The sequence below is a fragment of the Catharus ustulatus genome, chromosome 11 (assembly GCF_009819885.2).
Source record: "Catharus ustulatus isolate bCatUst1 chromosome 11, bCatUst1.pri.v2, whole genome shotgun sequence".
NCBI classification, from domain to species: Eukaryota; Metazoa; Chordata; class Aves; order Passeriformes; family Turdidae; genus Catharus; species Catharus ustulatus.
This window is the reverse complement of record NC_046231.1, coordinates 13,023,545-13,044,850: the sequence shown is the minus strand read 5'-3', so window position 1 is coordinate 13,044,850 and position 21,306 is coordinate 13,023,545. Positions and strand designations below refer to the sequence as shown.

Below are 21,306 nucleotides of genomic sequence, written 5' to 3'. Positions count from 1 at the left end.
TACCCACTGGAAGCAGTCCCGCTCCCCGGCCACGCTCTTCAGGTACTGCTTCAGGGAGCTGCAGAACTCGCCCAGGTGCTTGTGCGACACTGTCATCTCGTTCCTCACCAGGAGCAGGTACTGCCAGGCCCCAAACACAGCATGTGAGACCCACAGAAACACAGTGACCCCCCAGTGTGGCTCTGTGCTGCACCCAGCACCCACGGGGGTGGTTGGGCACACTCACCGTGCAAGCCGTGCTCTCGCTGTCCGACAGCCGCTGGTGCAGGTCAAACCACAGGGTCTGGGAAAAGGGGAATAAGCAGCAGAGGGGGTGGTGGATTGCCTGAGGCTGCCTGTCCCTCTCTGCTTGGTGGGTTTCTGTCCTCAGCATTTCGATGACTGTGCCCCCTTCTCTACAGGGAATGGGCTCCAAGAGCCGCTTGCACCTCCAGTCAGGACCTTTGCAAATGTTCCCTGTGCTCCCATTCCCAACATCATGCCCTCATCCCTGCCCCAAAACAGCTGGGGCAGGGTCTTTGGATTGTCCCTGGGATGGCAGGACAGCCCCACACAGGGAAATGCTGGCTCTTACCTTGTCCTCCAGCTTGCCAATCAGCTTGGCCAGCCTGTTGATCTGCCCCTCCAGCCCCTCTGCCTTGGTGTCAGGGGAACCTGCACAGAGCCAGAGGCAGTGATGGAGTGAGGGGCACCTGCAGGCACCCCCTGAGTGCCCTGTGCTGCTGCTGGGACTTGAGTGCTCCAAGCCCCCCCAGGTAGCCAGCACTTACCAGTCTGGAAGCTCTTTCCTTGCTCCCTGGGGACCATCCAGGTGGTGGGAGGGTAGGTGGGCACGGAGTTGTCATACCAGGTGTCACTCAGGCCATGACCATCCTTGCTGGGGTAGTGCCTGCAACCAGAGAGCACACAGGGTGTTGGGACAGCAGAGCTGGGCACTCCAGAGTGGCATGAGAGAGCCCTGGGGAGCCAGCCCTGGAGCATCCTTTCTGGCAGCTCTGATGATGCCAGACCCCTTGGAGAGCAACAGCGCTCACACTATGCCCAGGCAGTGCAGGCTTCCTGCACCATCCTTTGGCATCAGCCAGAGTGGGGAGTGGGTCAGAAACAGAGGAATGTCAGTGGGCTGCTCCCAGCAGCCATCACTTTTCTTTCCTGCTTATGGAACAGCAAAGCCCTCCTGGCAGCTTCAAGGACATTTTCTGTCCTAGACAGACACCTGCAATGTGGAACACTCAGGCCTCTGAAGCTGTGCCCAGCCAGCTGCACCTTCCTGGCGCTGGTTTTGCAGTCCAATGGCACTGGTGACATTCAGGCAGGAAAAGCTGCTGTCACCCAGGCTGCCCCTGCCCAAATGGCTGCCCATGAGCAGAGGCAATAAAACCAGCACAACATCCCACTAGCAGACTGCAGCTGCAGTTCTGGAGAATGGAAACATCCACTCTAGCATTTCCTCCACCCTGCTTTCTTTGTCTGGGTCTACAAAGCCCATGTGGCTTGGAGGTTGCTCAAATATCCAAAAAGCTGTCCTGAAACACTTCCACAGATCCATAATCACCATCCAGCACCAGATCCTTGGTGGTCCTCCCAGGACCAGAGGACCACATTAACTTGCGAGCCAGAGAGAATGCTAACTAAGATCTGCCATCCTCACAAGGGCTTGCAGCTGCCATCCATGTGTGTGAGATGGGAATGGGTTTGGGGAAAAATGACCCTCTCTTTTCTCCTCCTCCCACAGGAAGCCTGCACCACAAAGGGAGAGGCTTAGCAGCTCAAAGGATTTCCAGTGTTTCCTTCCAGCAAGAGCAGCATGTGCCAGCTGTTGACAGAGGTGCCTGGGAGCCCTGGCTCCTCTTGGCATCCTTTGTTAGTCAAGCAGCTTCCAGCTGGAGACAACATGCTGAGTGCCCTGGGCACCACACCAGCCAGCATCTCCCTGCCCTCCTGTCCCTTCCCTGGCACTTCCAAAGCACAATTGCTGAGATCTCTTTTCCCAGCTACCCCAAAAATCAGCCAGTGTGGGCTCCACACAGGAACACAATGTACAGATCTGGTCCCAAAGAACGTCTCCAAGATAAGGAAGCAGGAGCAGCAATAAAGGCTGCAGGAGCATCCCTTTGCTGCAGGCTGTGCAATTAAACCACTGCTGGTCCTGGACAATCCCCTGTCAATAGACAGGAAAGCAGGCAAAAACAGAGAGAGATTTATTTTAACCACAGTTTAATGAGGTGTCCCCATCTTGGACCTCTGCCTTTGCCCTTTGTTCTACAGCCCTTTCTGTTCATGCTTTTTAGGCCACCTCTCTGTCTTCATGTGGATGTAGGAGATCATTTTTTGTGGGATTTATTTTTCTTTTTAGCTATTATCTTCATGAAGAAACAACTGCAATACTCCTTATTATGATCTGGGCCCACACATCATCAAGTAAAAGCCAGAAAAGTCATTCATGGGCTCTAATTCTCTGCCTTATGTTGGGTTTGTTTCCTCTTTGTTGTTTTGCAGGAGGTCCTACTTCTTTATGTACAAGGTTTGCCACAAAGCAAAGAGAAGAAAGAGATGTGAGATGATGAAACCCAGAGCATGATTGCTAGAAAAGCTGGTGGGATGGTGGCAGAGCTGCTCAGATCTCACTGTGCTGAGTTTGTCTTAGGAAGGAGCTGGGATTTCCACTCTCCATGTGCCCCTCTGCCCACCCGTGGCTTGGGGAAGCCAAAACATCCCCGTGCAAGCAACCCGAGGCCTCCAGGTTTGAAGGAGCAGCAGGAGAAGGGCTCCTTCTGTCAGCCTGACAAACAGACAGGTTTCCATGGCAGCCTGTCCTGTCTCCAGCTGCTGACACTGGCACCGAGGGGGCTGTGCTGTTTTACCTCTGCTGCTGGAACTCCTTTCAGCTTGGCCCTGGCAGCACCCGGGAAATCTTGGCAGGGTCTGCTCTGCACTGCCCAAGCTTGGTGACATGTGCCAGGGTGCTGGGATGGGGACAGCCCCTCATGACACCAGGTTGACAGCATTGTCTGTCCTCAGGTAAGTGTCCCCAGTGCACAAACACCTTTTCCTGGGGATGGTTATGCTCGGTGAGTGCTCTGGCAGGAGCATCCCTGGCACGGGGATCTGTCCCTGTGTGCTGTCCCCTCTGCAGGTGCCTATGTTTTGCCCCGTGCATCCAGCGCTGCCCAGCCTGGTGCCAAGGGCTGCCCCAGGTTTGCATCCCCACACCAGGGGACCCTGGGGACTGCAGCAGAGGAAGGGACAGAGCTGGAGAGGGCGGTGGAGAAAAGCCCCAGAGTTCAGGAAGCTGGGAAGGGAGGCAAAGAGAAAGGCGTCCACTCGCCCAGCTCCCCTTTGCTCCTGCACAATGCCTGCTTTGTTTCCCTCACCCCACAAATCCTCCTTCTCCCCCTCCATGCCCCTGCAGAGGAGGGCAGGAGCGCTGCGCACCTGGCGGGGTTGGTTTGCTCGTCGATGGCATCCACAGCGCTCTCCACAGAGCTCAGCAGCGACTGGGTCTGGTTCGCCGTCTCCTTCAGCAGGAAGCGGGTCACGAACTGGTCCACATTGCTGCCGCTCTCGTACACCTGCAGGGGCACACGGTGGGCACACGGTGAGTGTCAGGCTGGGCACATGGTGAGTGCTATGCTGGGGACACGGTGGGTGCCGGGCTGGGCACACAGTGAGTGCTATGCTGGGCACATGGTGGGCACATGGTAGGTGCTGGGCTGGGCACATGGTGAGTACACACAGTGGGCATGGTGGGTGCCGAGCTGGGCTCGCAGCACCACAGGGTCCCAGCCCATGCAGTGCTGCCCAGCACCCACACACAGGCTGTGTCACTGCAGGGGCAGAATGACACACAACAGGCACACCGTGCTTCAGAAGGGTAATACCTGTTTAATACAGCTGCTGTCTTTTATACCCTCTACACAGTTTACACTTTCTCCATTGGTCACAAGTAGCCAACACAACAATCATTGGCAGAAAGTTCTCCACCCCTATTCTTTCCAGGACCTTTCTAACAGTACTTTCCACAGCTGTGGGGTCTTTTTCCTACTTATCTTCTTTTTCTCCTCCTTCACTTCTTATCTCCATGCCAACAGCCTTGGTCAGAGAATACGTCTCAAAACAAACCTGTTTTATTAACCCTCTCTAACCCACAGACCAGCTGTGGGTCCTACTATAAAGCTGCTCCCCTCCAGTCCCTGCAATGTCAGGAGGTGCTGCCCAAAGCCTGTAGTTGTTCTCTGCAGCATGATCTTAAATTACTTTGCTATTGCCTTGCAGCCAATAAAAGTGCATCCTGTGCTTTGGAGATCCCCACTCAGAGAGCTCAGCACATTACACAGTGCCCTAGTCCACAGCAGCATGGCCAACCCAGCACTAAAGCTAAAGTGGTTTGGGATGATTTACAGGGCTCAGTGTGCTGTTTGACCGACTGAAGCTCTCACGGTAATACAAACTTTTTCAAGACAAAGAACACCTGGAATATTTTAATAGAACAACTGATCTGCATGAAGCACCCAGGGCTCCTTTCCCAGCACAGCTTTGCTGAGCCCTCTCCACGGCACAGTCCTGCTCCTACCCCTCCTGACAGCCACCAGCAGAGCTGGGACATGGCACAAGCAGATGGACACAGACTGTCCAACACTGACCCAACCAATCCAGCACTGGCTCAACACCACTCCAACCAGTTCAAAACCAGCCCAGTGGCCACTGACCTCACCAGCTCTGGCTGAAGCCAGCCACTCAGCATCAGAACTGAAAATATTTGCAGTGGAAATAAGGCTCCTCTAAACCCAAGCTCATCAGCATCACTTTTTCACAGACTCTTTCCCACCCATCAGTGCCTGCTGGGACAGCACATTGCCTGCTGGGCAGTCTGTCCCTGTGTGCTCACACCCCCTGGAATGGGATTCCTCTGGAGGAATTAATGAATTTTTGGAGCTGTGAGACAGGGATGGATGCTCCTGGCTCCCTGCATTCCATCAGCAATGACCACACTCAGGGGACTGGAGTGGTCCCACACCGCTGGTTGTCTGAGCATGCAACAGCACAACATGAGCACCCCAAGCTCCCCAAATTATTCCTGTTTTATGAGGAAGCTATTAACAAGGGTTATTTCCATGGCAACTGGAGCAGCTCTGTAAGAACCCAGAGGGCCTTTATCTCAGCCTTTATCTCCCATATTAAATCATAAAAGAAGAATGAGCTGATAGAAAAAGCCCTTTGGGAAAACTGATCACAGAGCTGATTTCTCACCCCGGTTTGGTATGGAAGCACTAGTTTCTTGACAGATTCTTGATCATCCAATTAGCAGCAGTTAATCACTTCTGTCTAACACAAGAAAACTTGCTCCCCTTCCTGTTGCAGCCACAGTGTTTCTGGGGACATGCACCTCATGGGAATCCTCACAGATGGTGGTGCACAATGAGGTGATGGTGATGCTGGAGCTGTGAGAGTATCTGGAGTTAAATGCTGGATTTTTTATTACCTAACCACAGCCTATAATCTTGGTTCAGCTTTAAGGAAAATCAAACAGGTGATTCCCACATTTATTTAAATCAGTTTAACTCCCTACATGCAGATTGGATGGATGGATGGATGGATGGATGGATGGATGGATGGATGGATGGATGGATGGATGGATGTTAGGCACAAAGCTATTCCAGCCAGTGCAGACAAAATTGGGGTGTTTGTGAAGATCTGATGGTTTTTGACAGGCCATTAAGTCAAACAGATCTGAAGTCAAAACAACAGTGATTTTTTTTCTCCCTCTTAACTAACGGGCCATTTGCCAGCCCAATTGTGACATTTGCTCTCAGGAGCTGAATCAGAAATGCATGTGTTTAGAGGTTTTTTCAGCAACCTCTCATGCTCCCCCCTACCTCTCTCCTCTCCTCATGTCTTCTTCAGGGTTGCAAAAACAAACCATTAAAAATAGCAGTTATATTGGATCCTTCCCATTGTCTTATTAAAACATTTGTCAGTGAGATTTAATGAGATTTGGTCTTATTAATTCCACCCTGAAGAGTTATTTCCTCCTTGCTTAGCTTGAGAAGTTAAAATATTTATGGTGATGGTATAATAATTGCTGCTCAATGAAGCTGCTTTGTGCCAGAAACTCCTGCACATCTCCAAGCCTGCTCTTCTCCATCCATCATTTCCAGACAAGCTCTTTGCTGAACTGCCTGGCCTTGACCTCTGCTGCTGCAAACAGGTGGCTCTGAGTGTTTGCAATGTGCAGCAAGTGTAAAAACATCATTGAAAGGATGGCCTTGATATTTCTGTGTTGATGGCTCTCAGGAGAGCCTCAGAAAGCGTCATGATTTGACAAAGCAGGAAATGAAACACAGACATTCAGAAATGAGAGAAGAGTGTGAAAAGGACAGCTTGCATTATTGGGGAAATGTCACCCAGGGCTGGGTCTCTGGTCAGCTGGCTGAGGCCCAAGCCCCAAATCCACCCCTCTCCTTCACATCCCAGGCTTTTCACGTGTCTGTAAGGCACCTTCCCACACACAGAGGCAGCCAACATAGGGGCACAGTCTCTCAAAGCCTCACCACAGCTTTCCAGCTTTTCATTTTCACATGCACCCACCCAAAATTGCCCAAATTCTGGCACAGATTAATGAAAACACCCCTGGGATGTGTTACTTGTGCAAAGCATAACTGGCATTCTGATGCTGCTGAGTGCTTGGATTTGCCAAGCAGTGCCAAGTTTTCCTCACCAAAGGGATGCCTAAAAACGGGCTCTCCTGGCCATGTCCTTGTGACTGTCAGACACAGGGGAGTGAGAGTTTTAGTATTGTTGAACATCTCAAAGCTTCTTTGCTGGCATTTTTAAAGGTCACTATTCAGCTCATTAAGACTACAGATGTAAGGTATAGATTATTTTGCACCACCCACGAACTCGGAGACCCACTGTGACCTCCCCACATCTTCCCTTTGCCTCACAGGGTTACAACCTGAGCAAGGAGGCTTCCCAGTGCTGCCGTTCAGCAGGACTGCCCAAATTGGCTGACAATTACCATGCCTGGGGACACTGGTGACATCTCCAACTGTTAATAACCACAGTCCAAGCACACCCACAGAGTGATGCTGCCAAACTGAGAAGGCTTTTCAGTTGGAAACCAAAGGCAATTCTGTTTCACCCACACTTTTCCTCCAGTTAAAAAAACAAAACCCGACAACAAACCTATTGCCATGCCATAAAACACCTCAAGCCTCATCCCAGGATGATGGAGAGGTTATCTTCCACCCACCCAGCCCTTTAAAAAACAGGCATGTGTTGCACTGTAATCTCTGAGTGGCTGATTTAAATTCGTTGCTCATAATTGCCTGTTTGCTTCCAAGAGATATTTTCTTATAATTAAAATAACACTCAGACCTGCCTCTTTCTCCTCTCCCTCCCCCTGACTTTTAAATCCTTCCAAAGCAGAGACCCAAAACTGATTGCCTGGCACATAATCAGTAGGAGAAACCTGAAGAGAACAGGCATTTAAATAGTTGATAAATGAAAGCATTACCATATGAAAGACCCTCAGCCTTCCAGAAACAGCTCCAAAAACTCAAATGAGACACCTGTTCAGATTTATAAAATGATAACAGCATCATATGGATTTGAAAAGTTTTTGCTATAAAATCCTCCTTTTGCAAATCTCATCTCATGCTCACATGGTCTGGTCCTGAAGGTCTCCTGCCAGGGACCCTTCCCAAGCAATTCATCCCAGGACTTCTCCATTCTCACTATCACAGAAGGTCCCTGCTGCACTGGAATCCCATCATTTCTCGTGTGAAGATGTGAAGGGCAGGTATCTGCTGTGCTGCACATCCCCAGGGTCACTGTGGATCCAGAGGCTCTGACCCTTTGCACCCTGAGCAAGGAGCAGGCTTGGAAGTGTGGCCTCCTGTCCTCAGCACCCTGCCTGTAATCAGCCCTTGGCTTCACTCATGTTCCTAATTAGCTGTGTTTAGTACCCACAAGGCAGCAAATTGATACATGTTTTGTTTCAGTTTTCCAAGGAAAGTGCGGATTTTGTTTTCCAAACAGGACCTACTGAAAGGACCCTGCAGATGTAGCAGTGTGGGGTGGCCAAGCTGCTGAAGGCTCAGCCTGGCTGTGCCTTTCCTTTTGGTGACTCCTTAAAGCTGCTCTCAGACTGTTTGGCAAGAAAACAGCATTGACATCTTCACCATACAATTCACCTAAATTCCAGTAACAACAGACCTAAAATGGGAGAGAAGAGGAGGAAAACCATGTCCTACAGGAGGCCCATGAGAGCTGGAGCCAGAACAGCACAAGCACGGCCTCCAGAGAAGATGCTCTGCCTTTTCAGAGAGAATGGAGGGACATGAACTTTGTAGCAACAGACAAACAGAAGAGCAATGAATGAGGATCTCAGTCTAAAAATAAGTTCCAAGAGAGACCTTAAGATTCAGGTCCCTGCCAGCCTCTCTCCCCACAGTCTGGCAGCCCAGCTGGATCTCATGTACAGCCCTGCAGAGCTGGCAGGAAAGTGGCTCAGGATGGCACCACATGGAGAAGTGGCTTTCTGGTCTGGAGTCTGAACAGAAAAGCTGGGGAAAATCCAGTTCTTGCAGAACTGAAGCAGCACATTTTGTTTTAATTTGTGGTGCAATGTTTTCTTAAATTAGTTTCAGAGAAGAGATGCAGAAATCTTTTCTGAGAAGCTAAACAAGAGCACCTTCTTTCCTTTCAGACTGTTCTTCAGCTATGAAGTTCCACAACTTTTCCAGAGACCAGCATCTCCCTTTTGCTATAGAAATTGATACAGAAAATGCTCAGAAATGTGTCATTCAAAACACATGGAGAGTTGACTCATCCTTTACCAATTCACTGACCCATCACCACGCTTTTCTTTTTTCAGCCACAGCCATTCACCATGATCACTTCTCAAACTGCATCACAGGAGTGTTTCAGACCTGGCTGAGCTGCACTGCAGTGGCACCCCATGGGCTCCAAACCCAGACCAGAAGTTTCAGCTGTTATTCATTTAACCACCATGAGGCAAGGCCAGAACATGAGCTCTGTGAGAAGCCTTGAGCAGCTCACATTCTCTGGGCTGGGCACAACCCAGAACTGTGCTGCTGTTCCACCCTGCCATGGGTCCATCACCTGACAGCCCTGCCCCAGGATCCTGACACCCTCAGTGTGAGCACCAAGTCCATTCTGCAGAGCAGGAGAAAACCTGCTCAAGTTAAATGAAAGGCTGAGATAAAGGATTAGCTGGAGGATGGGAGGAAAATGTTCATTTTGAGGATTATTTCTAGCGACTATTTTATCTCGAGGTGTCATCATTCAAAAAAGAGCAATATCACTTTTGGCAAGCTTAAGTTTGGCAGGTAAGAATGCAAATAAGAGCACTCTATATTGCTGATCTGGGCTGTGCTGTAAAACAAAAAATACCATCCACCACTTTTAGCATCCAAGACTGCTGGCAGATGGTTCTTGCTCTGGGGCTGTAACTGAGCTGCTCAAACAGGCACAGTTTGCTGCTGGGGGCTGAAAACTGGGGGAGACCCATGGTCAGCCTGGCACCAGCAGCAGGGAGAGGGCATCTGCTGCAGCACCTCCACTGAGCCCCAGGAGCCCAGCACCTCCTGTTCACTGCAATTACATCTCATAAGGCAGAGACAATAAGGATGGATTGCTGCAGGAACAATTTAACTCAAAAAGAACATGAAAACCTATTCAACTGTGTGTAGATACCTCTGGGATCCCTACTGCTGCTGGAGCAGCTGCAGCTGGTATTGAAGGTCAGTGCACTCAGATTTCCCTTTATGATTTGCATATTCTCACATCTAAGTAATGAATTTTAAGGGGAAAATGTGTTTGCAGCTGCTTTGGGTACACTGCCAGTCCATAAGACATATGTGGTGTTTGGCACTCTGACAGAGAAGGCTCTAGGGAGTGTGTGTTGTGTCACCACTTGGTCATATTTCCTCTCCAGGTCCATAAATGAGACAACTGAGAGACTGGCAGCAGAGAAGCCAGTGAGCAAGCAAGGAGTGAAACACTTTTTCACATCTCTGCTCTCTCTCCAGGACCAAATGTGATGCTGAATACCAAGGAGCAGCCGGTCCAGGCCCACCCTCAGATCCTCAGGGCTGCTCCATAAATCCTTCCTGATATACCCTGCTCTTCCCTGCAGCCAGTCTCATTCTGGCATGTGCGTGGGCAGTTGCAATTTCAGCTCCAATTTTGGGTAATTTTGTTTTACAAGCACTCTCCTTCCATCTGGGACAGGGCATGCACCAAGGTCAGTCACCAGTGCTTCTGGGACCCATCTGCTGCCAACAGGAGCATCCCCAGGAAGAAGTGATTTGACTTTAAATCTGACCTGCTTCATCCTTAAAAATGTTCATCACTCAGCATATTTGGATTTCTTTGCAGCTTGCTTTTAAAGTTTGCTTCACCACTTAAGGTCACTTTGCTGATGCTTCCATGGTCAGTCCTGCAAAATGCTTAATTGGCAGAAGCTGGAAGCAGGAGCAATCCCAGAGCAGCTGGCAGTGGAAGCTGGACCTGTCAGGAACCAGGCTAATTGACCTCTCAGGCTCAAAACCCAACACTGTTTTTTTACCAAGCTGTCCCATTTCCCAGGCTGGGTGTGGTGTGCAGTGGTAACCACCCCCTCTGCCACCCCCAAAACTGACAGGGATGGTGAAGCACTGTCCCCTGAGCAGTGACAGAGGGGGAGGGACAGCACCAGCCTGGCTCTGCTCTCCCACTCCCACTCCCACCTCTGACACTGGGCACAAACCACGTCCTGCCCAGTCGTGGTGGGTTTGGTGTTTGCTGACTGCACTGTACAACAGTAAAAGAGAATGATATAGGAACATCTCCTGCTGTCAGCTTTATTTAGAATCCAAAAGATCATTTCCTTTCTCTCCAATCTAACTTTGCATTTCCAATTGCCACCAGCAGTCATTTCAATGCGGCACGGACATCACTGTATTGGAAAATAATTACAATGACAGATTTTGTTTTGCTGTGTGAGACCTTCCACTACTGAATCTAATTACTGCTGATACTTTATGAGCTCCTCCACCACGAGATAATTGCTGCTTTCTCTTTTTATGAGCAAGAAATAATCAGCTGTCTTTTAAGGTGAGAACTATAAACAGCAATTAAATATCATGGTTCTCCATGCCCTCTTGTCAGCTGGCACCTCTCAGGAAGACAACACAGAAAAAGGTTAGCCTTCATTTACTGTTTGCCCCAAATACATTGTTTGAGGAAATAGGAATGCTCCTAAATGATTGATAGTTTTCTCTAGCTTAGGAAATGTGTATTTTATTGTGGAGAAGCAGGAGCAGCTCACAGCAAAGTAGTTTGCTACAACTCACAATGCTCAGCATCATCAGCCAGCCCTTTGCAGGATCTGGCCACAAGAAAAGGTGCAGGGACAGCAACAGGCTCGAGCATCAGAGGGCACAAAACCACACTTTACCAAAACCTGCTGCTTTGGCCAGCTTTCACCTCTCCCAGTGTTTCTGAAAATTTGTATTAAATGTATGAATCTTCTAAACATCCTGCTACCCCATTAGCAGGGGACCCCTGGTTACAACATCCCATGGGGAGAAGATGGAGCAGAAGGAAACTCCCCATCCCTGAAAGTGCCCAGGGCCAGGCTGGGTGGGGCTTTGTATTCCACTGGTCTAGTGGAAGGTGTCCCTGCCCACAGCAAAGTGCTGGAACTTGAGGAGGTTTAAATTCCTTCCAGACCAAGTGTATCCTGTTTGCACACCAGAGACAGGCTTCTCTACCACCCACAACAGCTTATATTCTGTTGGGCTTTCTTTTCTCCTGCCTCTTTACCTGAACAAAGTGCCTGCCTTTGAATAATTCATTGATGAGGTTTGTACCTCTTTGTTCACAAAATCACAGCGGGGAACTGTGTTTTTCATTAAATACTTCTTTGCCAGCTCCTGTGTGTGATGGAGTCTTGCTCTGCTTGCTCCCTTGCCAAAAATCTGCCAGGCAGTGAAGAGCAGCACACCCCACTGGCTGATGAAAGGAGGGGATGGGAGGATGCTGGGGCAACACTCCCTCACCTGGTTTGGGAAGTGTCTGGATTTGAGATGGAGTGTTGTGATCCTGCAGTGTCACAGGAGGAAGGTGCCTCCAGGACTCCAGACCTCCCTGCTCCTCTCCACAAAATCCTGATGGAGGTGACCAGCTCAGGTTTAGGTAAATAACCTTGACATGCTGCCATTAAGGCAGGTGAATCCTGCCACAATTTGCTGAATCAAGGAGGGAGAAAGTTGTTCTTATGAGTGGGTTGGGATTATGAATAACCATCCTTCTGCTGCAGATGTCTCATGCAAGGTAATACCCAAATGCTTAGATGCCTCATTTATAAGCAGGGAATAGACCATCTTCCCCTTGCAAAATATTAGTAAGAATTAGTCATATGTATTCACATCACATTGGAAAAGCAGTGGTGGAAGGCATCACGAACAAGATGGAATGAATTACTAAGATCTCTATTAGCATGTTAACATTTATTTAAAATACAGAGTTGGCAAACCTGATGGTCATGAAAATTGCTAATAATGAATATAAATGAGACATGAACAGACACAGAAACTTAATCATAAAAAAGAACTATTGGTGTTGTACTGATTTTTTAAACTCTTTCATAATGTTGATAAAAAATCTCTAGCACTTCAGACAGATCAGTGTTTGGCCAAAGACTTTTGCCTTTCATTTATTATGGCAAGACATCAACGTGTTAAATATGTGCCTTCACTTTCCATGCTGCCTTACAGACTCCAAATGGATGGATTTTGATCAAGCAAGGAAAGCAAGCTCTTTACTTAACAGCAAGAAGGGAGAGAAATTTGCCATTTCCCGTTCTAACTCCTGAAACTGCTTATCATTGTCACTTCTTTAATGTGGAGTAATTTGAGTTTCTCTTTTAGCTTCAAAGATAGATGGAGGGGAGATTTCAATTTGGATTGCTAGCAGGAGGGCTGTAGTTGGATTAGGAAGTATTTAAAACTGCTTGGGAAAAGCAAAACCTTCCTCCCTGGCTTGGCCCTCAGCATACTACCTTAGTGCTCACCAGTGAGGAGGAAGATGACTTTTTATTCATTGTGCACAAAAGAACAATGCAAATGTGGTAGAAGGTAGAAGTGGGAGAAGGGATTGATTATCCTGAGGCAGTAAATATCACTGGCACAGCCCAGTTGCACTATTAAGTGGTGTGGAAGGAGAAGAAAATAATTTCAAAGGAACTAAAGCTCTATAAACACTTCTCTCAGCCTGGTGAGACAACAAATGAGTGGTGCACCTCTCAGCAGGGATGTTGATACAATTCATCAGCTCAGAGTTTATAGGAAAACACAGATGAACTTCAATATGCTTCTTGATCAGTGTCACTGTCTATAATAGCCCAGTACCACTAAAATATATGATGGATTTTTTAAGGATTTAGGGCTACTTTGCACATATAAACCAGGTCATTATGTCTTGATTTTGGTGCTTGCATGTTTGCTCTGCAGTTCTTCAAACACACAACTCTAGTTTCTAATGTAGCAGCCTCACACATGAGCAACTGTGCTTGGAAAGCAGCATGCCTTCCAAGGTGGGAGCTGGATTTAAAGGCAGCTCCATGAGTTTCCAAAAGCCCTCTCAGTGATGCTGACAACAATCCTGCATCCAAAATCTCACCTGAGGGACCCAGAGGCTGTGTTGTCTGCAGAGCAGGAGGACACAGCACTGCTGAAGGGGATGGGGACCTTTCAGATTTATGTGCTCTGTCAACGCAACTTTGACAGCACTCAGTGAGAGCTGTGGAACCCGCGGGGCAGGGAGCAGCACTCACCCTTTTGGTGTAGTCCATGGCCTTCAGGATGGACAGGTTCAGCATCTCCAGGGAGGCCAAAACATCTTCATAGTCTCCCATATGGTCAGCAAAATAGTCTGGGAAAACCAAGAGAAGCACGGTGGGAACAGGTTAATGTAACTTGGGGCTACTTGGCACAGCAAGATCCATTACTGGTGGTAACATAAACCTGAGGATGGTTCCAGGGGCATGGTTACACCCTGCATCCTCAGCCAAAGTCACAATTTATCCTGCAGGGATGGCAAGTGGTGTGATTCTCATTGCAAAAAGGAGATGTAAGACCCAGTGTCTCCCACTGAAAACAACTCCCCAGCTTCTTTATTTCTGTGCCTATTTCTGTATTTGATATTGTCCCTCTCTCTCCTACTGCTGCCATGGAGGAAGAGGTCTCAAAAGAAATCCTCTCTCCATTCCTTTGACATTCTTTGCCACCCAAAACATCCAAATACCTTCCAATTCACCCCAGTTTATATGAGCAGACTGGTCTTGCATCTTTCCCTACATTCCTATCACATTTACACCTCAGCCCACCATCACAGGCTGAACAAGCTTTTGAGAGTAAAATATGCCTTGAAAGGAAAAGAGCTGCAAGCTGGGCCCAAAATCACATGTGCTCCACAGAGAGAGATCCACATTTTCTCTGTGCCATCCTTGTCCTTGCCCTGTTTGTGGTGATTGACACAGAGCACAGCAAAAAGCTGCTCCTTAAAAGCCACCAGGGCTGTTCCTCAGCACTAGGACATGGAGCTTCACACGGAGGTGACATCTCTGTGAAGAGCAGCAAGACATAAACTTCAGGAAACAATCCCACTAATTAGTTTTTCTTGGCTTAATTAGAAGTGCCTATAGCTATTTACAGCCTGAGAACATATCCAAAGGGAAGAAGATTTTGGCAGAAACCGGAATGTCACAGCATGACTGACAGCAGCTGTTCCACGATAAGTAAACAGCTTATTCTCATTGCAGTGTGTTTGTTTGGTTTTCCCTTCCTACTTGGGAAAGAAAAATAGACCAGATCTGAAAGGTAAAGATTTTTTTTCTAGGTCCTGAAATAAAAAGCCCATCCATTTCAGGAGAAATGAGCTGTTATGGGCACAGCACAGCCCTTGAGACTGACCAAGGAGCACATGGGAGGAGAGCAGAGCTGACTTTAACAAAGTATTCAGCTCTGCTGGTTTAGTGTTTTTTATTCATGTGAAGCTGCAGGGCTCAAGAAATAACTTTTAAGATGCTCTCAACATTTTATAACACACAATCCATTTCAAGAGAGACACCACAGCTCCCATTTAGACAAACTGAGGGTTTATGTTTAATACTTAGAAGAGAAGCAAGAAATAAATCTCAGGCAATGGCAGGTATTCAGCAGATAACAGATCTAGGCAGGAACTTGTGCTGATTGATCCTTTCTCTGGCTTCCCCTAGCTTTCCCCAGGAGGTGATGGGTTTATCTCCCTTCTCTCCTGGCAGCTTCACCCCTGGGAGAGGCAGAGAGATGGGATCACACTGGGTGACAGCCATGTAATTTCCTGATGTTATCAGAGTGATGGAGAAAGCTGTGTGGGGTCAAACAATGCCATTGTTACCCCTGGCTTTCCTGGCAAAGTCGATGGTTCAAGCTGTGGGGGTTTGATTTCTTGGGTCAGCTGGCAGTGAGAATGGAGGGATGGGAACAAGCCCATCACATCCTCAAACCAAAGGATTTTATGGAAATCTTTGTTTCTTGCATACCAAAACAAGGACAAGCAGGAATAACCCCTGGAAAAGGGAAATGCTGCTTTTGCTGCCAGCTTGGATGCTCAAAATGGTGTGGGCAGGGGCTGAGTACATCAGGAGGAGAGAAACCCTGGACAACGTCCTGGTGCAGGCACACCCATGGACAGAGAAGTCTTGAAGGTATCAGGAATAAGGAGAAACTGTCTCCTGCTGGTACAGGCACCCAGAAACCCCATCTGTGTCTGCACAGCCCACTCCCAGCCAGACCTCCAAAGGCTGTAAATCATGGCAAAGTGATGAAGGTCAATGGTGAAGACCTGCTGAGGTGGCTTCTTATGTTCTTCTGCATCCTGGCACAGGAGGGGAGGAGAAGAGATGGAGGAGCTTTCTGCAAGGCCACACACCTCTCTTTCCATCTCCTCCCAAAAAGCTGGGGTGCAGGAAACATTTCCCAATATCAAACATCCATAGAAACATACACCTGAGTGAGCAGTTTGAGTCAGCTCCTATTGAAGCAAAGCCCTTCAGAAACCCCAGCAGGAAACATTCCCTTTCTGGTCAAGGTGTGTGACAAAATATTATCACAGATTTTCTGTTCAGCCTTTAATTTTGGCAAGCTGTGGGAGGTACAGCAGAGGCAGTGCACCCCTCAGGCAGCCTGCTGGGAAACATGAAGGTTGGCCTAGAGAAAAACCTGTTACAGGTATTGCAGAGGGATGTGGGTTTATTGAACTTCAGAGCGAAGCTGGAAGCCATGACATCTCCAGAAATTAAACTCCAGATTGTTATTGAACAGGATCCATGTGCTTTGCTTAGCTCTGACCCCATTTGTGTTGCAAGAAAATGAAAAAAGTTCTGCCAATTTTCCAGTGGAGTAAGGAGCAGAGCAGCAGCAGGGCTGAGATCCCCCAGATCACAGCACTACAGTCTGCACTGGGTTTCATGCAACCTTTGAAGGCTCTCATGCACACCGTGATTGCTTTTGCCCAAAAGGAGGAATGCACTCACCACACAGCTCCTTGGTGTCCACATTGCTGGAAGAGGGGGAGAGCGAGGCAAGGGAGGAAGCAGGAAAAAAGAAAGAGAAAAAAAGAAAGAAAGACAACTTTAATGTAAAGGACAGATGAAGGTTACAGCCAGAATTCTCACAGGTTTAACTCCAGATGCCCTCCTGCAACATCACCCACCCCTGAGCATCCCCAGCCACCAGTGGGGACAGCCTGTGGAGAAGAGAAGGGTTGGTGTCACTCAGGGCATCTTCAGCATCTGTGCAGCTGGAACAGGCTCACAAGTTATTTTGGATATTCCCTGAGAGGGAAATGGGTACTTGTACATCCCCCCACCTTTGCCCAAGGGGGACCCAGCACACTTGGCACATCAACTCCTCTGACTTCCTCACAAACATCCAGCCTGGCAACACCCCAGTGAGACACTCGATATGGCACAGGAAAGTGTTTGGTCCCATTTACTCAGAATAAAAATTTGCAAAATATACTTTTCTCAACAGACCAGTTCTCCTAATTCTGCCCTTATGAAGCAGCTCTTGCCCAGGACTCCCTCTGGGCAAAACTGCACAATTACTTCTTAACACATGAACACTTAGTTTATGTAACAACATCTCAACAGACAACCTGCTTGGGAAATAAAGATTGCTGCTAATCCCTTTGTGTCTCCTATTCCCACACTATCATTAGTGCCATTCAAGGACTGGAATGATCCCTTTATAGAACTTTATTTTATCCATTCATTATATCCTGGAAAGTTATTTCTTTAACTAAACTCATCCCTGCTCTGTCTAACCTGCCAGCACAAGAGGATTAGGGCTTTCACTGCAGCATCCTCCTGCAGCCCTGATGCTGGGATCAAGGCAAACACACAAACACAAAACACTGAGCTCAGGGGGTGCTGCCTGACAGAAGTGAGCCCCCTGCCCTGTCCCTGCTGGAAAAGCACGTGGTACTGAATCCCACCCTGTAAAGAAGTCACCTCTTGTCTGGGACCCTGGTGGTGCAGGGCTCACCTGCAGGGGTGGCTGCTGTGGCAGCACTCTGCACCATGGCCTTCTGCACTACTCATCTCCATTCCCTTGGGGACTTGTCTTCCTCAAACCCTGGAATGACTCCCCTGAATCCTACAGGGCTCAGCTTCCCTGGCTGGCTGTTCTCATGCCAAATGCACAGGTACAAATCACTGTGAACAGAGCCACTCCTCATCCCAGGAGCTCTGGCAGTGCACAGCACTTTGGCATCACCACCACGGAGCTTCAGCAGTGCAGCAGCAGAGGAATTCAGAGCCCCCCAGCAGCTGCATTTCCAGCCCTGGCACAGCCCCACGCCAGCCCCAGCAGCAGGGCTGCTTGTTCACCAAGGCTCTCTCCAGCACACAGCCTGGGAAGACAAATGCAGCTTTCAGGCACATGCATAAGAGCAGTTCTGACATCAGCATCACTCACAAAGTGTTTCAATAATATTTTTCTGAAGTTATTGTTTATAAACACCTACTGACGTGGTTATGGGTTTGCAGCTAGGGTATGTTAAAAAGAAAAAAAATATTCTGAAAAATATCTATTATTGTATTCCATGTGATTCTGCATTGTAATAATTGATCTGCTGCTGCCAAAATTGGTCTTTCATTTCCTCACATCTTGCTGTTGTATGATTTAACTTAATTGTGCCTGAATGTTAACTCAGCTGAGAAGTTGCTTTTAATTTTAAGCCATCTTGCCTTCAGAATAAGCCTAATGAAAGAAATTACTGAAGTCACAAGCTGACTTAATAAAAAAATATGATAATGTTCAGATGAAAAACTGTAAGGAGAAATCAATGGGTACTTGAGCAGGCAGTTTGCATCCCCCAGGAGTTTTCCTGCTGGGAACATCGCTGACACAGAGCCACGTCCCCACCGCTCTTACAGGGGGGTTCTGGCCCAGCTTGGGAGCTGCACAGCAAAAGCCATGAGCAGTACCCAGCTACAAAACAATTTACAAGCTTATCTGGTGGTTGAATACTTTAGTAATTAAGCTCCACCATGGATCATGCCAGTAGGGATTTTTATTTTGCAGATATTCAGGATGTGGGGTTCAGGCCTGGTGAAATGGGAGGTGGAGCTTCCTTATCATCCCTAACCCTTCATCCCAGAGCTTCCCTTCAGAGGCTGCTTTTGGAGCAATCACATATCATAAATTCCTCCAGCAGAAAAACATTCAGGTGAGCATTAGTTACCTTCTTTTTTTTCAGGAAAAAAATCCAAAAAGTCCTTCAGGCAGCGGAACACTTGGCTGTGAATTAGCTTTTGATTTTTATTGCATTAATAATATGACTAATTCAAGAGCTAATTGAAGTCATAACCCAACTAACTAAGCAGAATATAATGAAGTTTAAGTACAAATGAAGGAATAATTAAAAATTTCTGTGTCATACGATTTTTTCTGCATAGTAGAGACCACATCTATTTGATCTTGTTCCAAAACCAAAGTCTTTCTTTTAAAGGAGAAAAAAATCAAGAAAATCCAAGTATTTGTGAAAATCCAAGCCTTTTCTCTGTTTTGTAGCCAATGAGGCTGTAGCATGGAGCAGCACAACCCTGCACCCCCAGTCAGCTGGGGCTGGGCACCCTCTGAGTTTGCTTTCCAAACAAAGATTTACTTTGGAGATTCTCCATTTGCCATCTGGGGCATAACTGCTCCAAAAGAAGTAGGAGGCAAACAAAAGATTTCAACTCATATCACCTTCTGGAAAGGCAGAGCCCAAGCCATGAACTACTTTGGCCACAAAAAAGAGACTGTTTATTGCTCACACTCACCCCCATCCAGAGACACCAGGATCATCTGACCAGACAAACATATTGGCAATAGGGAAACAGTTTCCTCTCCTGGTTCACATCCAGGAAGAATTTCTTTCAAAGAAAAGAAAAACCTCTAAGCATGATAGTCCTCCTGTGTATGTGGGAGTTTACAGAGCAATGACCATGCTGTGAGACATCCCCTCACTGGGCTTAATTAAGTGAATTTGTCCAGAGAGTAATTACTGATGCATGACTTGTAGGAGCAAGAAGCTGCTTGCCAGATGTACTCCAGAAAGAAAAACATTTCTCCCCACAAAGCCCCACCCAGCGTTCAATTGTGGCTTGATGAGCACCTGAGCTAATGAGGATCCCTGGGAAGTCACATCTCTGTCTTGCTGTGTCCCTGATTGCCAATTGTCCATGGACAGGCTTTCATCAGAGCTGTCCTGTACTGACTGCTGCTTTTCCATCAGTTTATGAGCTTTTTTGTTTCTGTATGTGCCTCTCTTGACACACACTGCCACCTTTGAGACTCTACCCAGGAAGAAGGCACCATCAGACAGGAGCTGTTATCAGGGGGTCCAACTGCCCAGGGGTGGTGGCTCAAGCTGAGCCCCCAGCAGCCACTCTGGGGTGATGGAACCATGCAGCTCATTGATCCAGATCAGCCTAACACTTTGTTAAAGCAAATCAGTATTTTCCACCAGGGAAAAAAAAATCTGGAAATTCCCCACGGTGATGATTATTTGCATTAGCTCTTAGTTAGCCAGGCCAGTGGAGCACAGCACAGGAGGGGGTACCCAAAAAACACTCCAGGAGGTCTCAGCATGGCACAGTCAGGGATTCCTGGTCCAGGGCTGACCTGCAGAGGTTCCTTCCAACAAACACAGCCAGGAGTCTGCAGTCTCCCTCTCTCCCTCTATTTCCCAGCATCTCCCTGCTCCCTAAGGCAATGCTGGTGGCCTCTGCCTTGCTGTCATTAACATATTTTTCCAGACTTCAGCTGAAGAGAGGAGAGGAAAAGTTATCTCAGAATGAAAAAGATAATGTGGAGGAGTGGAGCATGAAATTCCCTTCCTGGGTTTCAGCTTAGCCAAAGGAAAGGTGTCCCAGGCACTCCCAAGGGGCAGTACAATCAAAAACAAAATGGGAATTCAGAAGTTGCAAATACATCAAAGTCTCATCTTCACGTTTCTCATGCAAATGTCTGCCTGGATGTGCTGCTCAAACGCTGCTCAGTGCCCCATCAGCTTCAGTTGAAGATAATAACCCTCTTCCTTGGGCAGATGAAAGGTTTGCATCAGCAGCCACACGGCTTAGTCACTTCACCAGCACAGAAAATGCAGGGTTTTTTTCCCTGAAATCACGTTCTACTTTTATTTCCATCTTTTATTCACAGCTTTGGGTTTGCTACAAGGCTTCAAACGAGCACGGAAACAAATTATCCTCTAGCATTAGCCACCTGCAGAACTCATTTTCATTTAGGAAAGACTAAAAAACAACAAGTGCAGCTGGAAAGTATTATTACATCTGATGATAAGGCTTCTAGTTCCATCAGCAACAGCGCTGTGTTATCTCAACACCTCAGAAGTGGCAAATATGCATCCAGATGCCTGCTAAGGGGTCACAGATGGTCACTTCTGATCATTTGTTTCTGAACTCAATTAAATATTTTTTATACAAACCCCAGAGTGAGAGAAATTATTCCAGGCAGAGCAAGAGAAATACCAAATACAGTCAGGAGCTGAATAATTCTAGAGAATGACACAACTTTCCAAGCCCATCATTGTATCTTCAGGTGAATCCTGGTAAATCCTTCCCAAGACTTATCAAAGTACCTCCGCTTTACTCACTTGTTTGCTTAAGAAAAAGCCTCAAACCACTCTTATGGTATTAATTTAAAAATGGCTTCCAAAATGCAGTGTGTCCCATGCAGCAGAAGCCAG

General features: G+C 47.7%; 1 protein-coding gene across 1 annotated transcript in view; it reads right to left on the bottom strand.

The window, feature by feature from the left end:
- The window catches only part of NECAB2 (N-terminal EF-hand calcium binding protein 2), a 72,961-nt gene that overhangs the window by 1,813 nt on the left and 49,842 nt on the right, over nt 1-21,306 (bottom strand). Inside the window, exons 4-10 of the mRNA XM_033069833.2 lie at nt 16,586-16,611; nt 13,844-13,941; nt 3,436-3,572; nt 771-889; nt 575-654; nt 227-283; nt 8-120 (exon numbers count right to left, since the gene is read on the bottom strand). Coding sequence (XP_032925724.1) covers nt 8-120; nt 227-283; nt 575-654; nt 771-889; nt 3,436-3,572; nt 13,844-13,941; nt 16,586-16,611 — 630 coding nt within the window. The remainder of the gene's footprint in view (nt 1-7; nt 121-226; nt 284-574; nt 655-770; nt 890-3,435; nt 3,573-13,843; nt 13,942-16,585; nt 16,612-21,306) is intronic.